The following is a 22,614-nucleotide window of genomic DNA, read 5'->3' on the forward strand; positions in this document are numbered from 1 at the left end:
AACAATAAAGGTTTAAACGTTTGAGAGAGTCTATTTATGAGAAGGTTCAGTCCTATACTAAAAGAATTACTTGTTGCCACAATAAATCCAAAATCAAGTCATTTTTATTTATACAGTAAAAAAAAGTCATGAATTAGTCTCAGAAGGTTTTACAAACTGAAATATATGTGACAATGTCTTCCCTTGGACACTCTATCTGAATGAGAAAGAACTCCACAAAAAAAAAATCCTGTAACACCCCGATTCCATCTGGTCCACTCCTCTATCACATGATCCCTCTGGAAGAGACACATGTGAGCACTATCCTCTGAAATCTTGATGCTTCTCCACAATAGTTATGTAAGAAACACAACACATCAGAATAACAACAGCAGCTGCAGTTCTCTGTGCACTAAGAGATGTAGTCAGTACTTGCAGCTCATGAACCTAATTTTGATTAGTCTTGGTCTTTGATTAAAAAAAAAAAAAAAAAAAAAAAAAAATATATATATATATATATATATATATAGTTTAGTTATTCATTTAGTCTAGTTAAAGACAAACTAAAAAAATTTAAGTCTGGTTTTTGTCAACACAATTCACTCATTTTGTACATGCATTTTTACTGTTCATGTCTTTTACACACTTTGTGGCTACAGCTGCCAACCTTTATTGTGTATGACGGTGCAATCAAAAAGTTCTGGGACTGTTCCTATGGCAAACGAAACTGTACTTGATTTAAAGTTTGCTGCCATCCCTTTAGAAGTAATCACCTTGTGCAGCAATTCACTGCTTCCAACGATCCTGCCCTGCTTGGAACACTCACTGGAAGTCCTGTTCTGTAAGTGTGTCAAGCACCATCTGCGACTCGTGCTCAATCCACTGTGTCAAAATGGCAACCCTTCAGCTTGAATTTCATTTTGGGAAGGAGGAAAAAATTGCAGGGAGCCAAATCCAACAAGTACGGACCGACAATTGTGTTGAAACAGTAAGCGCAGGTGCCATGATGAAGCATCCAATTGCCAGCGTGCCACAATTCAGGTTGTTTGTGCCAAATGTCCTCACTCAGTTGCCTCAGAACGGAGCAGCAGAACTTGGCATTGACAGTCTGACCCTGGGGGACGAATTAACATAGCACAACCCCAGAACTGTCAAAGAAAATGTTGAGCATGCTCTTGATCGCACACCTGACCTGATGCACCTGCTTTGGTCTTGGGAGTTTGTGGACTCTTCCTTTGTGTAGAATGTGGTTTGGTCTCTGGGTCGTAGCCATACACTCAACCCTCATGACCGGTAATATCCTCAACATGAAGGTTGGGTCATCCTGGGCCTGTTGACAGAGATCCTTGCAGACTTGCTCCATGGTGAAATTGCAAATGCACACCTGCAAGTGGTCACAAAAATGCATGTTATACAGGTCCTGATGTTGATCGCGTGACACAACACAATCAACATCAGGACCTGTGCAACACACATTTTGAGTTAAAGTTATTCATCGCACCTGCTGCATTACCATGCTACACTGTTCGTTCCCAACAGGAACAGTCTCTGAACTTTTTGATTGCACCTCATAAAGTTACCATGGTTACAAGTGTTGTCTATCGCGAGACTGTTGGGAAATGCTGTGTTTACTTCTACACATATAGCATCCATATCACTTGGCTCCACAGTAATATGATGGTAAATCAAGTTATAATTCTCAAACTCAGTCTATTTGAAAAGAACCACTCTGCTGTAGAGTAGTAGCAGTAGTAGTATTATCATCCATAAGCTGGATTTACTCACTTTCTCATGACAATCACTGTTTAGGTTTAGCCTGAAAGGAAAAGCTAAAACATAAAGTAGCAATAGCATAGTGATATTCCTTTAGCAAACACCTAGAGAAATATTTAGATGCTTAGCTGATGACATTAATCCTGGGACCGCATTTGCATTTGTATTTGCTCAGACAGCAACACAAAAGATAACTGAATGAAAAACGATAATGTTACATCCAGGGCACTTGACACAATTATGTGAGCTTACCTTTGTATCAGCGTACTGTATGCATGCTTTTTTTTTTTAGTTTGTCCAAGCTGTTTTTGTAGGTGATAAGAAGTCAGTCTCTCAGTGGATTGTAGGTGAATATAGTCCATGAATCGGTTTCTTTCAGGAACTGGTGACATTAGATAACATTACAGACAGAGATAGAACATTATTGGATGCAATATGCTTCTTAGTAATGGTAGCGCAAAAGGTCAAGCTGCTAAAATTTTAGTTTGTGGAGAATACTCTATCGATTAGATTTTATTCATTGATGAAAAACATAATATGTTTCATCATAATTCTATGTTATCAAAAATATTTCAAAAGGTTACTTTTTGTTAAGTTTTAGTCTCAAATTAACCACGAAAAAAGGCTGTGGATTAATATTTTTTTGTCATAGTTTTTGTTGACAAAATTAACACTGAAACATAGCCGATATGGGAATGACTGTAATAGTACATTTGGGTTTGCAATTACAAAGTCACAGTAATCCAAATTAAAGTGGATGAGTTCCATAAGATGCATATGAAATGGTCAACTAAAAAACATGACTGAAACACATCTGTATAGGATGTTAAGTTGGAAGTCGGCAGAAGCGTCACCTTTAGCAAACCACAATGTAAGAAAAAACTATTTGACCCCAGTAACAGTGTGAGCAAACCACCACATCTATGCTTGGTTCCTATCTCACTATGTGCACCTAATTAAAAAGATTCTGTGCTGCCTACTGCCACGCCTGCTTTCAAGTTTTAAAAGTACAGTTAATCTACAAGAGAGTTTAGTTGTGCGAGATGAATGGATAAAATGGGGTTAACATTCACAGCCTATGTTTTAATTGCAGTTACATGACGTGTTACCTTCACAAATTCAACAAAAAAGATGTTTCTTGTGAAAATCAAATTCAGTTAAATTACTTTTTTTTAATCACAATTTATTACTTAAGTGTACATTTGTGGTAGAGGACTGATGATTTATCACCACTTTTGTGTTCCTTTCAATTCAGACAAAGTTTTGGAGACAGTGAACATTTTAGAGAAAACAATCATTAAGTTGTTACCTTAGATTCAATCAACAGAATCGAGGAGTTTTTCAGAACACAACCACACTGTCACATGTCACATAACAGGTCAGTATGGCTCCACCCCTCAACCCCTCAAGATATTAAGCCCCATCACATTATTCCTCTGCAGTGCCAAACCTTAAGTTTCCATAATGTCTCACAATCAATAAAAACTGTACAAATTACTCTTAAACATGTTTGCCTAGGATGTCTGCAGAAGCTGCCAGTGGTGTTCATTCCATTTTTGTCTTTGTGCACCATAATTATTTTGAGCTCTGCGTAATTTGGTAAACACCGGCACTCCTTCCAGAAAAACATAAACATAATAGAGCTGGAACTGTTGAAGATGTTGGGTTTGGCCTCCAACACCTTTTCTCACCACTAACACCACCTCCACAGTCAGTCAGCAACAGTCCTGGGTCTGCTGTGCTTCCCTGTAACACTGACAAGGGAACCAGGGGAATGAATCTGAGGGACATGTACAGTGACGGGGACAATGAAATCCTGTACACTGGACAAGTTCTCAGCGTAGAAACCATAGGAGCAGAAAAGCTTTATGGGGACCATTTACAAACGATACAGGATCTGAAGCAAACATGAACATGAACATGAAGCACGTAGAACACACATTGTAACGCAGATTGTTTCCAATCGTTGAATGTGTCAACAGAATTCAGCGGTCAGCAAGCCTTCAGTTTACAAACATGTCACTTCCTGTAAAACTGCAAGAATATCATAGAAATAATCATAGCTTTGTTGTCACTGTAGAGCCCAAAATACTTCCACACACTGCGTTCTCCTATGTTTCAGTGTTGTGGTTAGCACACCATTACTACTATGACTACTATGACTGCCCTCCCCCAATTGTATTAATTAGTTCAGTTTACTGATAGGTCAATGAGTCTTATTTAAAACAGTCTTATTTAAAATGTAGTCATTTATTTTTGACTCTTTTAATAATAATTTACTGCCTTTTGTCAGTATTAGGCCTCCATAATTTCTATCCCAGTCAGGCTGAAAAGTATGTGCAATGTATCGTACCATATTATAGACCACAATGTGTGATTGTGCAAAGGTATTATGGATCTTCTTAAGCTGCTGGGATAGACAGATTGCAATGCCACCTCTGTAAAAGCTGTTGATTATGAGCTGGTGTGGGACATACAGAAAAAATGAAAAGTACTGGTAGTTATAGCACTTGCTCTGCTTTGATTCAGATAATTGGCTTTAAAGTAACCCATTACCGGCTCCTAAAATAAATCCTAAAATAAGATTTGGTAACAAAAAATTGAGAGTCTCTGGCTTTAATTCTTTTTCTCATGAGACCAACCTTTCCATAATTTTATAATGACTTGGGCGAGATCTTGTCAGGCTGAAAAAAAGAAAAGAAAATCCAGAGGGATGCAGTGAAGGCTTTTGGTTGCTATTCTGAATTATAGTTGGCCTCAGGTTGGTCAAACTTCCAACCATGATTTTTGTCTTTGGGTCTCTGTAATTGCAGCCAACACTCAGCCAGGAGGTCCAGCTTCAGTCCTTCCATTCATAAAGCTCTAACTGCCTCTTAGTGGCATATTTGGTTTATTAAAACGTTAAATCTGAGCCACCGTCACTTCCCAGCTTAAACACTCTATCTTTAGCTCCTGCTTTCCACTCATCCCTGCAGGCTTAGGTACATCAACCTGCAATCATTTTTTCCTTTCTCTCAGACACCATGGCATCCTCAAACATCTGGGGCCAAATCAGGGCAAGTCAGTCCAAAAAGAGAGAAAAAAAAAACAAAAACAAGGCTTTCAAAATTCCATACATGAAAAGATTTATATTATATATTCCGGCCTGAAACAAACCAGCAACAAGTAAAATTAAAAGTCTCTATTTTCAGGTTGTGAGGGCCCATTGGTCAGGGAGGGACTACATAGCCAGATTGAGTCATTCCAGTAAAGTGAAAATAAAGAAATTGCTTCAGAAAACTTCAGAAAGACACTACATGAATACATATCACAAATACAATAACACTGTAAAACAGAGGATGACAAGGGTGCAAAATACATTTTAGCAGCCAGTGAGACCAAAATGTATTGAAAACTGTCAAATGCCAAAAGCTGACATGAAGTATGTGGTCAGGTCTGTAGTCTTGCTTATTTATTCTTTAAATATTCACGTACCAATTTAAAGGAGCTATTTGGAAGTTTTGGTATTGCTACATAGCCAATGTTAGCATTAACAGCTGTTGTTTACTAGTCTAGAGGAACCTTAAAGTTCAGCATCAAACTTTCATTCCTTTCCTATTATATAAATTAGCTAAAGAATATAAACAAAATATTTCGTTTTCTTAATTTTTGTGTATTTTGTGTATGTAGGATGTCTGCAGAAGCTGCCAGTGGTGTTCATTCCATTTTTGTCTTTGTGCGCCATAATTATTTTGAGCTCTGCGTAATTTGGTAAACACCGGCACTCCTTCCAGAAAAACATAAACATAATATAGTATATTCATAGTACTTTTTTTCTTTGGTTTCTTGGGGGGAGGGCAGGCCACCCTCCAATAATGGTAGGGGAAACACTGCATATTATCTGTGGATATGTCTGCCAGTGAGTAGCAACAAGACACCTCAGTACAGAAATGCCAAAGAGTATATTCATCATTTAGAAACAGTGCGGCTATTACATACTTTATCCACCAGAGAGCTTTTTCTTTTTAACTGCAAAATATGCAACTCATCATGTATTTTAGTTCTTTAATATCTAAATTTAAGAGATTCTCATCAAAAATGTTTCAGATTTTTAACCCAGATATCAAAACCAATACAGACTTCCAAAATTCTGTATCTGTTCAGTATCAAATTTGACCTCTTTTGTTTAAGCTACAATAACAATATCTTTACATTAACAATGGCTCAAATGACTCATGTGTAAAGGGTCACTTGTAGTGAAGAACTACTCCCTCACTCTGTAGTTCCCCTAAGCTTTACTGTGCATTTTAGCAGGTTTTACAGCCAACAACTTTATTTTTCTACTTCATTCTTGCAGCTGTTGTTTTCAGCATCAGTTGGCAGCTCTTGACAGGGAAAAAGCTCTAAAAATCCATGGTACATTACCAGCCTGTCACCAAACAGCAGACAGACAAGGTAGGGGACTAGGTGGTGAACACAGTGGAGAATTGAGCAGTTAAAAAAGTAGATGTGTTTCTCATTAATTGGTCAAAATATAAAACATAACTAAAAGAAAGATTATCATTGGATGAGGTGTCCAAACACCTGACTCCAAATAAATGCTAATGTAGCTCTTTATCTGCTGGATGTCAACTGGACTCTTTGCTAACACGAAAACACCCATGAATAAAAATGCCATAACAACTTTATAAGGTAACGTGTCAATGTTGTATTTACGGATTATTCTGCCACCTCCCAGTGACCAAACACATTGGTGTATGTGTATCAGGTCATCCATTCATATTCAATAAATAAATATCAGCTTTTTTTTTTTTTTTTTCAAATATCAGTACCTCAAAAATCCAGTATCAGTTGGGCTCTGGATTTAGCATCAGAGAGGGTTGGCTTCTTTTCTTAAACGAATATGAGTGTTTGGAAGAAAAACATGGTTATATTCTTAAAGTAAGAAAGGCAGATAAGTTTAGAGAAACACCATAGGACTATAACTTACAAAAACAATATGTTAACCTGAAAAAGAATTAACAACTGGTCATATTCAATTTTTTCTCCATAGACGACCAGGTTGCAAAATATATTTCTTCAGAAACATTTAGACCCACAGATGTGGCTTCACATATATGCTTGTATCAAGATAATGTAGGAAAACAGAAGCTGGGCATGTTGGGGGACAACCCCTGTCATCACCAGAGTTAATTAAAGCCACTGAAGGAGCATTAAGTCACGTCTGGAGTGCAGCAATAGCATGTAAAGATGTTTGGAGGGGCAAAACAATAGTTACAGCAGACCCTCTCCAGAAATACCAGCCACCCTGCCATCAGGAGGTGTGTGAAAAGAGAATGAAGATGACTCCATATGATATGCTCTCAGTATTGCTTTCCATACAGTTCATCTCCCCTCCTAATTACATGTTTATGCACCGTGACTCCCTCTTGCCATACATAGCACAAGCTTACCCAGAGCCAGCATGTGAATCTAAGTAGCTGTTTACATTAAACCTCACAGTGGCCGGATTTAGATAGAGAGGCATTAATCCTGACACACCAAAAAAAGAATAAAAAAAAGAGTTCCAAATGAAATAAAAGGCAGTCATTGCCTCACTGCGGTCACAGCCACTTTCATGGTGAGGTGCAGTGGCATATCTGCCGATTAGAAAGTTGTTAAATGTCGACTCCACCCCCACACTACTCTGTCATTTAATTCAGAGAGTTTACCAAAGATGCCCACGGCTCAATGAACACTCATCTGCGGCTGCTGAGACGTGGGCAGTTTATATGACATGGGCAAAGGGAAAGAAAGGCATTTCCAAAACCAGAGATCTACTGCACAGTGGCTGGACCAATCGGAACTGTTATTCACTGCCAATGTAAGCTTGATGAAGATCACTGTGCTAAATCCTTTTGCGATGCAAACAACATTTGACCTGACATTGAACAAGACATTAACAGCTTTCAAGCATTGTTTTAATTTCTTACTTTATTTTCTTATCATTTATTTCATATGAACAGTGATTTTATCTGTTTCTTTCTGCTTGTTACCAGTGGACAGAGAAGACAGGCAAGGCACACCCTCATTTTGCAAGTCTTTCTTCAAAGCAAAGTTTCCTGACTGGTGGCTATGGGTTTATTGTTAGTGTACTGGTATCAGTATTCTCATCTAAATCACATCATGAAAGTGAATAAGCATATTTCCCAAAATGTTAAAGTATACCTTTAAGCTACCTTCCAGGGGACACCGCTACTGGCACGACCTATTTTTCATGACAAAAAACAGTCTAAAATTACATTTAAAAGTAACCTTTGGAAACAAAAACTATGACAAAATATATTAAACTTTTCATCAGCGAATAAAAATTCAACAATGATGTGGAAGACTGACGAATGGACTTTTTAATACAAGTATAATTAATAATAATATAAGTCTTATTCACCAATCTGCATCTCTGGAATCACATGCTGTGGTTCCTATATTAATATTTCTTGTTCAGAAAATGATTTAGCTGGTTGACCTGTTGACCCTCTAAAGTTATGCCTCTGTCAGTATCTGATGTTACCAGTTCTTGGAGGAAAAGGAGTTATGAATTAAATTCACCTACAGTCTATTGAGAATCAGAGAGCAAAAAAAAAAAGAAAAAAATGCTGCAAACTACAAAAACATGACAGTTATAAAGAGGTAAGCCAATGCAACTATCAAGTGCAGTGGATAGAGATGTAATGTTACTGTTTAAAGAAGCTATCTTTCATGTTGCTATCAAAAGGAAGGTTAACAGGAACAAATACTCTAGATTAAACTAGAGAGAGCACTTCTGTACACACAGAGAGTTTGGAGATCCTAACTGGATTGACAGAGATGATTCACAGACACCATGGCTTCATGTTATTTCTCTGATCAACAGTTGGTTGTGATAACGCTCAGGACAGCAGTAATTCACAAACCGAGACAGACTGCTGGCAGAGAACCATAAATGGTCATAAATAGTTTCAAATTCTTCCAAAATCAGCTCTAGCCAATGTTTTATCAGGAGGCACATTTGTCAGGTCTCAAGCATATACAAATTGTGATCTGGTGAAAGACATCGACTGAAAGAGAATTTTGTTGTTTACAAAATGCTACACAGGATACCTTTAAAGTCACAGTGAAAAAGAGTGAAAGTGAAACAGAATATAACAGAATAAGATTCACTTCCTACTATGATACTGTTACCAACACTAGCCAACTGTCCAGTGCAGTTTTATATGATGGTTGCGGTTAGCTAGCACTGCCAAATCACATTTGATTGGATAAATTTATGTGACCGCCCCAACGTTCAAGACGAGTCATCAAGTAGATTCTGGCATTAGGTGTTTGGGAAACAAAGTTTGTTTAAAAAACAGTGTCAATCAGAATTATGAGCAACTTAAAACCATTACTTTATTATATTCTATTAAAAATCAATTCATTCTGATATTGATCTCTGAATAAATGAGCATTGTTTTAGTCCCATGTCAACACAGTGCTACTTTTACATTACATTACAAAATGTACATTACGTTACATTTTAATGTATAAAAACACAGTCATTCACACTTGTGAATTAACATTAAAGTAGCACTATATCTGAGTTTTGAGTTCCCTTACTGCTTCTATTCTGTGAATCTGAACTGCACACCAAAAGCTCCTCACAGAAGCACTTAGCAATTTAGAACAAAACCTCACTTCTGCCTCCTGGTGTCTTAAAGCTGCATGATAGATATATGGCCACATGCCAGTATACAAAGAATATATGTGTATATATATATATGTGTGTGTGTGTGTGTGTGTGTGTATATATATATATATATATATATTATATATATATATATATATATATATATATAGATAGATAGATACACACATACATATATATATATATATATATTACACAGACATTAACCTGCTGTCATCAAAATTTAATTGAAATGCATCGGCATTACAGAACACTGCCTATTGTCTTTCAAACCCAGAGTTTACGAATAAGAAAGAGATTCTACAACTTTCCAGCAGCTATTAAAAGTTGTGGATAATTTCAGATTTAACCACAATTGAGTGAAAATAGCCATTTGATGCATGAAGCCCACTACAGCCTCATTGGTACAGTTTTCAGACTGGAGAAAAATACTCTCAGACTCACAGTCTTTACTTTTCCAGTAAACACCCTTTCACCAAGCCACTTAGTCAATTACTTAATGTCTTTAGACTAAAAAAAAAAGCATATGTTTGAGCAACTAAAAATGCTAAAAGAGGACACTAAGACAGGCAGTTTAACAATCCTGACTCATCTGTCAAAAACTGCAAACGGTGGTTACGGTGTCAGATGTAAGACTGAATAAATAGAAACTTTAAGGTCTGCAAACTGCTTGCTACAAATTCAACTACAGATCACCTAAATGAGCTAAATCAAGAAATTAACTTCTGAAAATATCACCCAAAGGCAATGTGACAGGAATCTCCTCACTGCTGCTCTGTACACACAGAGAGAACCAGATGAAGAGAGGTGACAGGGTGGGGAGGGAAGGACCAGCACCCTGAAGTGACATGCCTCCTGAGGACATGGCATCCATCATTAAAGATGACATCAGAGCAGGGAGGGCCTTCCACACGAGGTAGATCCTTCACGATGCTGGAGAGCAGATCAGTATAAATACCTTGAGCCCAATGCCCTGGGAAGCAGCAGCTGCCACTCAGACAGACAGACTCCACAACTAAGGATATAACAGCAACGCACCGGGATAGGACCCTCCGGACCCCCACACTGTTTCTTTGGAGCGTAAACCTTCCCGGTAAGGTGGCTTTTTTCTGAATTCAGGTTAATGTAATGGGGGACTCTGAACTGTAGCCTGGCTCTCAGGGGAGGGGAGGGTCAGTGGTGGAGTGGTGCTGTTTGCTGGTATTACAACTGTAATGAGCCATGTGGAATGGCTGGGTTTACACTGGGTATGAATGTTTCATTGTGTGAGAACTTTGGACAACTAAGGCACCAATGGTTTTGTTGTAACCCCCCCCCCCCCAAAAAAAAAATCTTTTGACTGAGATGTCATGGATATTTTTTTCTGTAGCTGCTCACCTCATGACTGATGAGTATGACCTGGTTGCTTCAGAAACTGAAGAGTTTGGCATTTGCCGCTATCTCCTCATTCTGACTGTTAAAGTGCAGCAACACACGTGCTATGCTGCTCTGAGATTATCATGCATGGTCTTTTGACTGCTGACTGTTACAAAGAGGAAAACTATGTCTTTTCATAAATGGGTACTGTCTTTGCAGGTTTAGCTTCACAAGATGGACCTGAGGGTAACAAGCCTTCTCCTCGTCCTCCTAGCTTTGGCTGAGGCAACCCCTGATAGGTACTACCATGTGCCAAAAGTAAGCAAGACTCCCTACCCTGTCAAGAGTCACGGTGAGTCATGTTCTTTCACACAAGAATTGTTCATTTAAAAACAAGCCATAAGAATCCCAATACTCTGGGTTCACTTTCAACTGGGGTAAATAAGCAAGAACAGAGATCAATCATCATCGGTTTATTTTTTGTATAAATAGGCCATTGTTTGTTTCAAATCACTGCAGGGTGCACAGCAAAACAGCTTTCAGAATATATCAGCTCCCATCATTTTTTTGTTTAAAATTTTAAAAGGTCCAGACAAATGAAACTGCAAAATAGCACCTGATAACACTTCTCTAGTGGAATTTATAGGACACATGCTTACATACTTTTAATTATATCTCATGAAGCTGGAAAGCAAGATAGCAGGCACCCACCAAAGATGTTTTAAAACAGTCTCTAAATTAAATTTAAGTTTTTAAAAAAATGTAATAAATAAATAAGAATACTGGTTTTAATGTTGCAGTTGATCAGTGTATACTCTCCATGTAATGACTAAACAAGTCACTGCAACTCAAAATCAAGTCAAACTGCCTCCGTGATTTGAATCACTTTTTCATCAACAAAAACAATAAGGCAAATTCATCCTCATCACTATCACCACTCCTCCTCTTTTTTGCTAAATTTCACTCTTATGCAACATGGCAGACCCTTTCATTAACTGTCATCAAGGTGCAGCAGCGCAGTGTCTCATTGGCTGAGAGTAGAAGGCTGTGGTTGAGAGGTTGCACTGCTGTGCATGTGTAGACCAGCATATAACTGTGAGGGGGGATATAGCTGTAAAAGAGCACCTGTGCTTCAAATAAATAATAGTTCAAGAAAGAATTAAAAAAACCCAAAGCAGTGGTCATGGCCTAACAACCAGGGTGATGTACACTGTATTTCATCAGCCAGCTAAACAATGATTCAAATTTTGCTCTCAACAGAGAATTTATCTCTCTAGTTTTGTTTTTGAAGAGGTTCTAATGAAGTTTGACTGTGTGGCTCGACATAAGAATACAACAGTCGACAATAAGAGCTCAAATTTGACAAATCTCCAAAACAGATGTTACCACGTTGCAGGCACGCCCTAACAAACTGCTTTGTGGTATTAAAATCACACCACACAATAAGAATGGAGGGAAAAAAAGCACAGACTGTGGAGAAATACTCTCCCAAGTTCAAACAGTAAAACTAACAAAGAAGCCACAGAAAATTTACTGTAAGTTCACTGCAGCTGAGATAATAAGCCAAAATTAAGCAACAAAAGAATTACAGAAAATGACTCACAAACAACAAAACTGCACATGGATATTGGTAGTTCACTGAATATAAGTGTAATAGGTATTTGAAGGTCACACATGGTTCAGATCTTGGGTCAGCTACTGAGGCCAGTATCATCACCTCCAGTTTATGGTATTTCTGGCAGCCAAAAGGTCCAGTTCTGGCACAGAGATCGCCTGTGAGGTTTCAGGCACAGCCTTATGTGGTTTGAAAATGACAGCCCTGTCAATGCATTTTCCTCTCAAAACACCATTTCAAAAGAGAGGCCAACAGTAGTGGATTTGTTTTTTTGACAGGTCATTTTTTGGCAGAGACGCATCCAGAATTATGGCATATAAAGGAATGCAGTGTGATAGCAATTTCATCGCAGATGCTGTTTGTGCACAGCTGAAAAATTAGGATGGTTCCAAGACTCTATTGTATATAATAACAAAATAAAATAAAACAATTTAGAACTGGCCAACTTGTTAAGGTACTGATAATGAAATGGCCTGACCAGGGAACTTGTTGCATGCCATCACTTTTTGCATGTTTCCTTCAATTTCTCAAATAAATATCAATAAAAGCATAACATTTTGAAGAAAACAATGTCCCCACTGGCAAATGTTAATTTATAAGGTAGGGTTATCCTTATAATGATTTCTATGATACATATCCCAGATTACTGAGAAATAACCTCCAGTAAAATAACATCAACATTTAAATTATATGACAGATTATATGCCATTTGTTTGACCTTACCCATGAACTCTATGATATGTGGCAGGAAATGTGTCAAAGTGATGCTGACAATTTGCAGACCACTAACTATACATTCATGGTCATGGGCAGTGTAGGCAATGAAAGGGTGAAGTATAGTGCAGAAAATGTACAGAAGCTGGTGTTCTGGGTCCCACGCAAGCAGACATAAGTTTGGTGAGAACATCACCTCAGACTAATGGTCTGTGAAGACTATCTTAGGAAAAAAAGGATTCCCACAACACACCTCACAATCACAGAGAGTAGTGCTTTGAGTCAGTTTGTTGTCTTATGGAGTAGAGTACCAAACTATTGGTTATTTAAGGACAATGGAAGCATCCTATGTAATCTGCTGAAAGGGCACAAGGGGTCTCCGAGGAGAATGCGAAGAGAAATGGCTCAAACTGAAGCCATTTCTTGATCATACACACTCAGTTTATCATTTCCTTGTTGAGAATAAAGCATAATTTTATGTCTTTCTCAGTGTTTTTCATGCTTGTACTAGGTATGGCTATTAAAAAACTAGACTAATGCTGAAATACAATTTTATTGAACATAAACATTTTTCTAACCCTAACCCTAACCCCTAACCCTTTCTCCTTCAATATATTCCCCTTCTGCATCATCACACCACTTTCTATATCAATCTACAGCATCATGTGGAATACTGTGCAGAACCCTTTTTACATAATACACACACTTGATTCTGTAAAAGTGACATACAACTGAACCAAACTGATTTAACAAAGATACCAGTGACATCATAACCTGTGTTATACTATATTTCTGTGTTCCCTAGCCGTTGCAGGTGAGCCAGGTCCCCCAGGTGCTCCAGGTGAACCAGGACCAATGGGACCACCTGGACCTCCAGGAAAGAGTGGTATGGGACATACTGGACCACAGGGCCCACCAGGACCTCCTGGACCCCCTGGTTTCTCTCAAGCAGGTAAACCTGGAACCCCAGGTGGCCCTGGAAAACCAGGTACCCCTGGCATCCCTGGTGACAGAGGTGCACCTGGCGCAACTGGAGCAATGGGTCCCAGAGGTGCACCTGGTGCACCTGGAACACCTGGACCTGCTGGACTTTCTTCTGTTGGAAAACCTGGACCATCTGGCATTCCTGGAGCAATGGGGCCAAGAGGAGAGCCTGGCCTAAAGGGTCATCCTGGTATTCCTGGCCTTCCTGGGGCCAAAGGAGAGAGAGGTATTGGAGTTCCTGGGGTTCAAGGACCATCAGGTCCAGTTGGACCAATGGGTCCAGCTGGTATGCCTGGCAAGCCTGGAGTTGGTAAACCTGGTACCCCTGGCTACCCTGGAGAGCCTGGCAAGGCTGGCATGCCAGGAAGAGATGGTGCTCCTGGGGCAATGGGTATCCCAGGGCAAAAGGGTCACACTGGTCCTCCAGGCACAGGAGCACCAGGAAAACCAGGCCAGAATGGTACCCCAGGTATGCCTGGACCTATGGGACCTAAAGGTCCACAGGGTCCAGCTGGTCAGCCAGGCTCTCCTGGCATGCCAGGTGTTGGCAAAACCGGTGAACCTGGAACACCAGGCAGCAGAGGAGCCCCTGGTACTCCAGGAACCACTGGTCAAAAAGGAGAACCAGGTCCAACTGGTTTTACAGGTCAGCCAGGTGCTCCTGGTCCTATAGGCCCAGCTGGTCCACAGGGTGCAAGAGGATTCCAGGGTGAGGGAGGCCCACCAGGACCCAAAGGTGACACTGGTATGGTGGGTGCACCGGGCCCAAGGGGAACCAAAGGTGAAATGGGAGCTCAGGGTTTCACTGGAAAACCAGGTGTCCCTGGGGCAGTAGGTCCTCCAGGAATGCCAGGGCATAATGGTGCTCAGGGTCCAAAGGGTTCACAGGGCCATGCTGGTGCCCCAGGACTCCCAGGTGCAAATGGCGCCCCAGGACTAAAAGGACACACAGGTCCCCCAGGAGCACCAGGAAAAAGTGGTGAGAATGGAAGGCCAGGACCCATGGGACCAGGTGGGCCCCCTGGTCCAGCAGGTCCCAGCGGACTTAAGGGCCATCCAGGTCTTCCAGGCCCACCTGGGCCAGCTGGCTTAACAGCTAAAGGCATTAGTGGCCCACAGGGTCCACCTGGAATTCCAGGTGCAAGAGGTCATGATGGTCTCCCAGGCCCTGTCGGTCCTCCTGGTCCACCTGGCCCACCTGGTGCACCAGGTGAGATGATCTATCACCATGAGAAGAGCATGCCAATCAAGTCCCATGAGGTTGTGATGTCTCATGAGATGATGAAGGCCCCCATGTCTGCCTTCAGTGCTGTGCTGACCACTGCGTACCCCCCAGCTGCAACTCCTATTCAGTTCAACCAGGTTCTGTACAATGGGGAGCACCATTATGACTCCCATAGTGGTGTGTTTACTTGCCAGATCCCAGGCCTCTACTATTTTAGCTATCACATTCATGTCAATGGTGCCAATGCATTGGTGGCCCTCTACAAAAATGAGGAGCCAATTCTTTTCACCTATGATGAGTATAACAAGGGCTTCCTGGATCAGATGTCAGGCAGTGCTGTTCTTATGCTGCATGCCGGTGACAGAGTCTATGTCCAGGTTCCTGATGAGGAGAGTAATGGTATATTTGCAGCAGATAATGTTCATTGTGCTTTCTCTGGGTTCTTGATTGCCTCAACGTGATTTCACAAATCCAAATAAACCTCAAAACCTTGCAAACCTTGAACTACTCAGAGAACTAGATCCGTTTACAAAACTCAATTAAAAAACAAATTGAGATTATAGAAAAATATGGTTGTAATTTTTTTACAAGTCTAACTGCCTCATTCAAATCTTGACAATAATGAAAAAGTCTTCAAATTTCTAACAAATTTTTGGACTAACAGAGGTATTAATCCTGACCAAAATGTTAAAAATATATGGTTCAAATTTATCCTGTTCCCCAGCTTATCTTGTGTGTGCCTTGGCAATTTTAAGAAACATAAACAATATTGGAAGATGTCTTAAGTGGTGCTCTACAACTGCCTGTAACATTTACAGCACGTCTTTTATTTGTGTTCATTTTTATTAATGTCTGTTGTTTAAGAATTTTCCTGTAATATAAATACAAAAGACACAAAAAACTGTTGTACTATATATTATTAGAGATCAGCACACTCTCACAAGCACTGTGACCAGCAAAAAAACATAGAATGAGAAATTCAAACTGCTTTTTTTTTTTCAAAACAACTATGTCCCATTGGATGTGTTAAGTTATGTACCACTTACTGACCAAAACACAGAATAAAAGTTCTAGTCTGAAAAAGAAAAACTGTATGTGTTGTTCTTCCATGCATATTGGTCCTTGACAAGAAGACATCAGAAATGAGCAATAAATTAAAAGGTGTGTGGCTTTGGAATGAGAATCATACCTTTGAATGCAGATGTGTTGTAATTGTGGTCAATGGCAGCAACCATGTCTTTCCAAAAGTCAGAATTCACCTCATTTCCTCGCTGTTAACACAAACAGAACATTACATTACATTTTAACATGTATTTCCATGTGAAAATATCAACCATTAAGTTACACATTCTCTCATCAAATAGTACCTTATGCAACATATCCACAACTCTTCCACAGAGAAGAGCCCCAGGTAGATCAAAGTAGTTGTCGTAGAAATAGTAATTTGCTGCAAAGAGCAAAACAAAAGATCACTATTTCAATTAAATCTAATGAAAGATAAAGTTTTAAAAAATCCAAGATAATGCACATTAACTGATGTAAGAGCTAACAGCATACAGTTACAGGTATTTAAGATGGATGAACATTATACCAGATCTTGTGAAGGAGGTATTAAGGCTGTTGAAGTGCTTCCACTCCCTTTTAGGACCATAATGTTTGATGATCTCTTCTGTGCTGAGGTCATTGGTTCCATGTGTCGCTCTAATAAAGTAAGAAATAAAATTTTGCTATTAAACCAATTTTGTGGTCCGTGAAAACAATGACAACCTTTACAAAGAGACTGGAGATTTTTGGGAGGCAGATCAAATGCATCTCATGTAGAAAGAGCATACCGCAAGACAGTTCCATCTTCAGCCAGCTTCACAAGGTTTCCATCCTCCAGATCTACCACTAGTCCTTTAAAACTAGACACAAAATATGGCATGTCATAAATACAATAGAAAGACAGGAATCCTGATTATCACTGCTGTCTTGTTCAAAGCCTGGACAATTCAGTGACAACCATTCCAGAGGACAAAAGCATGTGTTTGCTAAGCCACTACAGCTATATTTTAGCTCACATAAAATGTTAAAGGAGTCTGGTGACACAAAGCTATTATTCAAATTTTGCTTTTTACTGTAAATACTAGATTCTTCACCTCTTTGCCTATAAAAATTAAATAACCTGAGAATTTCAAAATATTCTTTAGTTGAATTTTAAAGAGTCATAAAGCAAAAAGGTCAGGAACCACCAAACCATATAGTAGGTTATATGTGCATGTTTTATGTAGTCAAGCTGAGCACAAAACTGAAAGCATGGGGAAACTGCTAGTCAACAGGTAGCTCAGTTACTCCTTGTATCATTATCAAATCTTTAAAACCCCCAAATAGGCTTTGTTGGCTGGGCTATGATAACACTACATCTTAATAATTTTATACAAACCTCGAGGAATAATGATTCACCTTTTTATACTGTATGCACTTTAAGTAATAAGAGGCAGATTGAATCATGACCAATTTTTAAATTTTACTTGTTTGACAATTCATCCTTGTTCCTTCATTATTTCTATATTCTAATGTCCTTATCCCTACAAAAAGGGTGACTCATCCAGTTTGCTCAGTAATAACAGTCTCTGTGCACAAAAAGGTTTTAAGCCAAAAAAGTATCGAAAACATAAGTATTGAAAAAGTTTCAGGAACGCTTTTCAGGTCTGGCAGATTGACACACACCTGTGAATACTGATTTTACTTGGATTTAAGTTGAGTAATGGCCTATGAACACAAAAGAAACTAGGAGAAAGGCCCTTTTGCCAGTGATGCTATATGATCAAAAGATAAACTGTTGTAGCCACTGACACTAAATGAACATGGTCTTAATATCATTAAACAAACAAGAAGTATTTATTAAACATATATTATGTCAGAGTTCCCCTCTAGGCTGTGGAAACTGCTGCTGCTGCTCACCAGAAATCCCAGGTAGCAGGGGTTAGGTTCAGCAGGTCCATGTCATAGCCTTTATGTTCCACCAGATATCTGGCAAAACTCTCATAGATGAGCTGCAAAAACAAAGAGGACAATGAGCAGCACAGTCATAATGCAAATGGTCCAACTCATCAGATGTAGACTGTTGGTATAAGCCTGCCACTGGCTGCGTTTCTCACATGGTACTCTCCTCCCCTTGTTACCATTTTCAAAATCCCCTTCACTACTGGAAATAACAACAACCTTCAAGCTAGCAACCTACGTGCTGAAAATTCCGCGTTTTGACGAAGATTTGGACTGTGCAATTACACAGTCAACATGCAACATTTACTGTTCTTTGGCACCTTTTCCTTACAGGGAATTACCCATTTTAATGACAATGATTGCCTCCCCACGTGCAAATTTTTTAACCAAAACAAGTACCCCACGACTTGCTGCATCCTGACTTGCTGCACCGCCTAAGCCAATTGTGATTGATTTAAAAAATACAAAAAAGCCAGAGCATTTTCTCCCCTAGAGCACAATGAAAATGGGTGCTGAAAATAGGTGCTGACGCAGCACTGTGGAGAATGGTCTGGCTACACAAGACTATAATGCAAATGACATCAATGAATGCAACCATGTATCATTGAATGAATATGCAGGTTTTTCAAATCAAAGACTATACTGGCTGATTTTCAAATAATCAAAAAATCAAAAATCAAAAAATGACTCAGTTTTTGACATGATTTGAAAATGGTTTCTTTATCTTGTTACACTGAACTAATGAACTGCAAATGTGGGGAAAAATGACCCCTGGTTATTTCAAGTATTCCAGGTGAACAACAAGACATTGTCTTTTTAATACAACACTGCAAACATTAATCTCAAACATTCTAAGAGAACAAATATACTCTCTTACTTGGTATTTCATATATTTATGATGTAACAGTACAATCAAAGTGCAGACCATTACACTGAATGATAACTTTGCAGTTTGGAACATTACAACACCCATATTTTCACATTTTATTTTCCCCAAAGTTATCTGAAATATTTACATAGATAATGCAGTTTTATTTAATATGTTTTTTCTGTATATAAAATCAGTTTTGTAAATTTGATTTGATGTAGACACAAACAGTAACTACACAGTTGGGTGATTTTTTCAATTGCTTAATCACATTATTCTGAATTCACCTATTCAAAACTCTAAACACAGTCAGCACAACAGCGGTCAATGTAGACTAAACTGATGGCTTGCTTTGACACAAAATGAATTCAGTGACCATATCTTTCAAATTTCATGAACATTTCTCTCACTCAAACTCAATCACCACCAAAACTCTGTATTTACACACTTTTATACATTGCACATTTTGCCTGATGCAGTTGAAAATTATATCATTTGGTTGTAAGAGCAGTTATATTTACTCCTTAAACCTAACATCTAACTGTAAATGGAGGTATCTGTCTGTCTGTATTTCAGTTTTCTGGATGACCGCTCATCCTGTCAACTTCAAACTTGGCAGATGTGTTACTGAGGATGCAATGAAGTGTAGTGCCAACTGTGAAATTCTTTGGATGAGTGTTTACTGAAAAACCACTGATTTTTCTACCCGTTACTTGACATGAAGAAAGGACTGGAACTATACTACGAAAGCAGTGCAGCACATGTACAGTTTAGAGTGTACACCAGGGTCTGCCACTGGGATCAGCTGAGAACAAAAAAGATCTATGCCTTCATTGTGGAACACTGTATTTTCACAAACAAACAAGTCATTTGAGTACAACATTTTGGAGTAAAGTAAATTCTATCTTGTGTTGTTCTCTGGACGTTCACCACTGTCACTGTGTCACGTTGTGTTTACTGTGCTTTTCATTTACAAACAGTCACAAAAGTCATTTGAGTGCATGGATCTGAAGGCAGAGTTAACAAATCTGAGGGCACAGAATATAGCCCACACATTTACATATGGATCTTTTTTCTGTGCAACACCGAGCGCCTCCTTTCACACCATGATGAGTTCTATGTACGACCTCTGCCAGGTGAGGAGAAGGAGCAGGTGAAGCAAAATCTTAAACATACTGTAAGACTGTAAGGCACAATGTGGTGTTTCACTGTTCTCTGCCAGTCAAAGAGTGGTTTACAATCCATCCCAGGATGGTGGCACCTTTCCTGTCACTTTACCCTCCATTCCTCAGCGCTATGCAGAAATTATTCTCCTCATGGAGGTGGACAGTTTATGGCTACTGTCCACATGATCAGATGTCTTTCCTGAATACAATGAATACTGGATGCCTGGGCATATCTGCAGAAGATTGCCAAGGATGGAACAGGCTGCAAAAAGCATGGAAAAATTCTCTCAGGTGTATTGAAGAGAGGACACATGGTGTGACAGGAAGGGAACTTGAGCTAGAATGCAGAATAGTGGGTTAACTAACACTTGTATTTCCATATCTGTAAGAATGTGTATGTGTAGTGAATATGTATGGCTTTATATTGATTTACTGGAATTACTGAGGCATAGTGCCACATTGCTGAAACTGTAATTTGAATTACATTTATGAAAAGACATGCTATCCTTTTTGTTGTCGTAGAATCTTGCTTTGTGCCACACAGTAGCACATATTGCAATGTCTTTGTAATAACTGTAATGTCATCTTGAAATATGTTGTTGCATTAGTGCATGTTGGATGTGAGATGAACTGTTACTAACCTCCATGTAGGTGTGTGCTCAGTATAGAGACGTGTGAGTTAGCAATTGTTAAAAAAACAAAAAAAAAACAAAACCTGTGGGTTTGTTACTGTCAGTAACACATCTGACATCACACACAGGCATCAGGTCACCTGCATATGAAAAATATTGGTTTGAATTTTTCAGTCTTTTAATGGGCAACAAACAACTAATTATTACTGAATACTGAAAAATTAGCATCACAATAATTTTGCAATATCCACTGGCTCTTTAGTATTACTGCATGAGCACAGTAACTGGCTTCTCAATGAAATCAGTCCATTAGTAGTTAACCTTTTGGGGCTCTCTGTCCTACACTTCAAACACAGGATTATATGTGACACGCATGGGACAAGACAGAGCATAACTGAACTCCAGAGCTGGTAAAACAGACCATAATGATCAGTTGGGATTCAGTCATTTCAGTCACTTAGTGTGACAGAATCCATATTATACCCTGCGAATCTGCGGTGACTAGCTCCGGATAATCGTAAATACATGACGATATGGAGAAAGCGCTGACTGCCAACAGGCCTCAGAGGGGCATTTAAAGACATGTATGAGCATCACCGCCGACGTTCAACCTGTGAGTCACGCAGAGTGACTGCAGCATCAGGGGCATCATCTTGCATAAATCTACATTCAACCAACCACACCGACCACACTCATGTTCGTTTTTCACCAGTTTTTACTCATGTGGGCGAAACTGAACTGACAAGTGACAGTCTGAACGTGTTGACCGCTCCAAGCTATTTTTAATCCAGATGTGTTGCGGATCGAAGCGTCACGGCCACCGTATGATTATGTATCGGCGCTAGCTGCCCGCGTTACACACACTCACCCTGGAGGTCTCCTTCAGATGGTAGCGGCAGAGCGTATGGTCCAGGTCGAAGCCGATAACATCACAGTCCGACAGGCTGAAGTATTCGCTCATTGTAGCTGAAGCTAAGGGAACTGCGGGGAAGCGGAGCCCAGCGTTAGTGTACACACATGAACTCGTGCACGGCAGCACAACGCTACCGATGTGTCAATGTCACTGACAAACGGCGGGGATGTGACTGGGCTCTGTAGACGCTTTACTCGGTCCCTGCGTACAGTAGCTACCGCTAAAAGAATTCTCCGACGCAGTTTTCTTCTACCCGAGTCGATTATCGCTGAACGGTTAACGACATTAACTTGGCCAAATGGAGGCAGAAGCTAAACTCCTGTGTGCCAAAAGAAGGCGGTAGAGAGGCGACAGGCGAGTGCGGGAGCGTGCAGTGCTTCCGTGTGTGAAACGAAAACCGTAAAGCTTCGTAAATGCGCGCAGAATGAATTTGGAGAGTGCATTACATTTTGCAGGGCTGAATAAAACTTTTGGATGACAATCACGAGCTGCTTGGCCCCTATTAATCCCCTGTACCTTAGCTTATGTGTACAAGGTGAAAAGTGACTGTGACTTATTATCCCATAAGTTATGACACAACTGTAACCAAACTCTTGTTAGCATTATTATTTTAATTTTTGTCAATGTTATATTTCGTGTATTTTATCCTTGGCTTCCATGATGATCTCATAGTCACGAAAAAATATATATAAATAATAACGAAATAACAAAAAATGATGACAC

The 22,614-nt window shown here is 39.5% G+C and overlaps 2 protein-coding genes across 2 annotated transcripts in view; one reads left to right on the forward strand and one right to left on the reverse strand.

The window, feature by feature from the left end:
- The window catches only part of nt5dc1 (5'-nucleotidase domain containing 1), a 60,772-nt gene extending 38,283 nt beyond the window's left edge, over positions 1–22,489 (reverse strand). Inside the window, exons 1-6 of the mRNA XM_018699661.2 lie at positions 21,847–22,489; positions 18,271–18,362; positions 17,160–17,231; positions 16,919–17,028; positions 16,695–16,774; positions 16,517–16,598 (exon numbers count right to left, since the gene is read on the reverse strand). Coding sequence (XP_018555177.1) covers positions 16,517–16,598; positions 16,695–16,774; positions 16,919–17,028; positions 17,160–17,231; positions 18,271–18,362; positions 21,847–21,939 — 529 coding nt within the window. The 5' untranslated portion in view covers positions 21,940–22,489. The remainder of the gene's footprint in view (positions 1–16,516; positions 16,599–16,694; positions 16,775–16,918; positions 17,029–17,159; positions 17,232–18,270; positions 18,363–21,846) is intronic.
- On the forward strand, positions 10,373–16,416 carry col10a1b (collagen, type X, alpha 1b). The gene is made up of 3 exons (XM_018699659.2): positions 10,373–10,526; positions 11,009–11,141; positions 13,924–16,416. The coding sequence occupies exons 2-3, from the start codon at positions 11,024–11,026 to the stop codon at positions 15,786–15,788; spliced, it is 1,983 nt and encodes a 660-aa protein (XP_018555175.1). The 5' UTR covers positions 10,373–10,526; positions 11,009–11,023; the 3' UTR covers positions 15,789–16,416.
- Positions 22,490–22,614: the final 125 nt, after the last annotated feature.

Source organism: Lates calcarifer, linkage group LG7_1, assembly GCF_001640805.2.
Source record: "Lates calcarifer isolate ASB-BC8 linkage group LG7_1, TLL_Latcal_v3, whole genome shotgun sequence".
In the NCBI taxonomy this organism is placed as follows: domain Eukaryota; kingdom Metazoa; phylum Chordata; class Actinopteri; family Centropomidae; genus Lates; species Lates calcarifer.

Bases quoted from the DNA above. Each gene is read 5' to 3' on its own strand.
- col10a1b (XM_018699659.2), top strand. From the start codon at position 11,024: ATGGACCTGAGGGTAACAAGCCTTCTCCTCGTCCTCCTAGCTTTGGCT. The intron at 11,142-13,923 runs GTGAGTCATGTT...TGTGTTCCCTAG, and splicing joins CTACCCTGTCAAGAGTCACG to CCGTTGCAGGTGAGCCAGGT.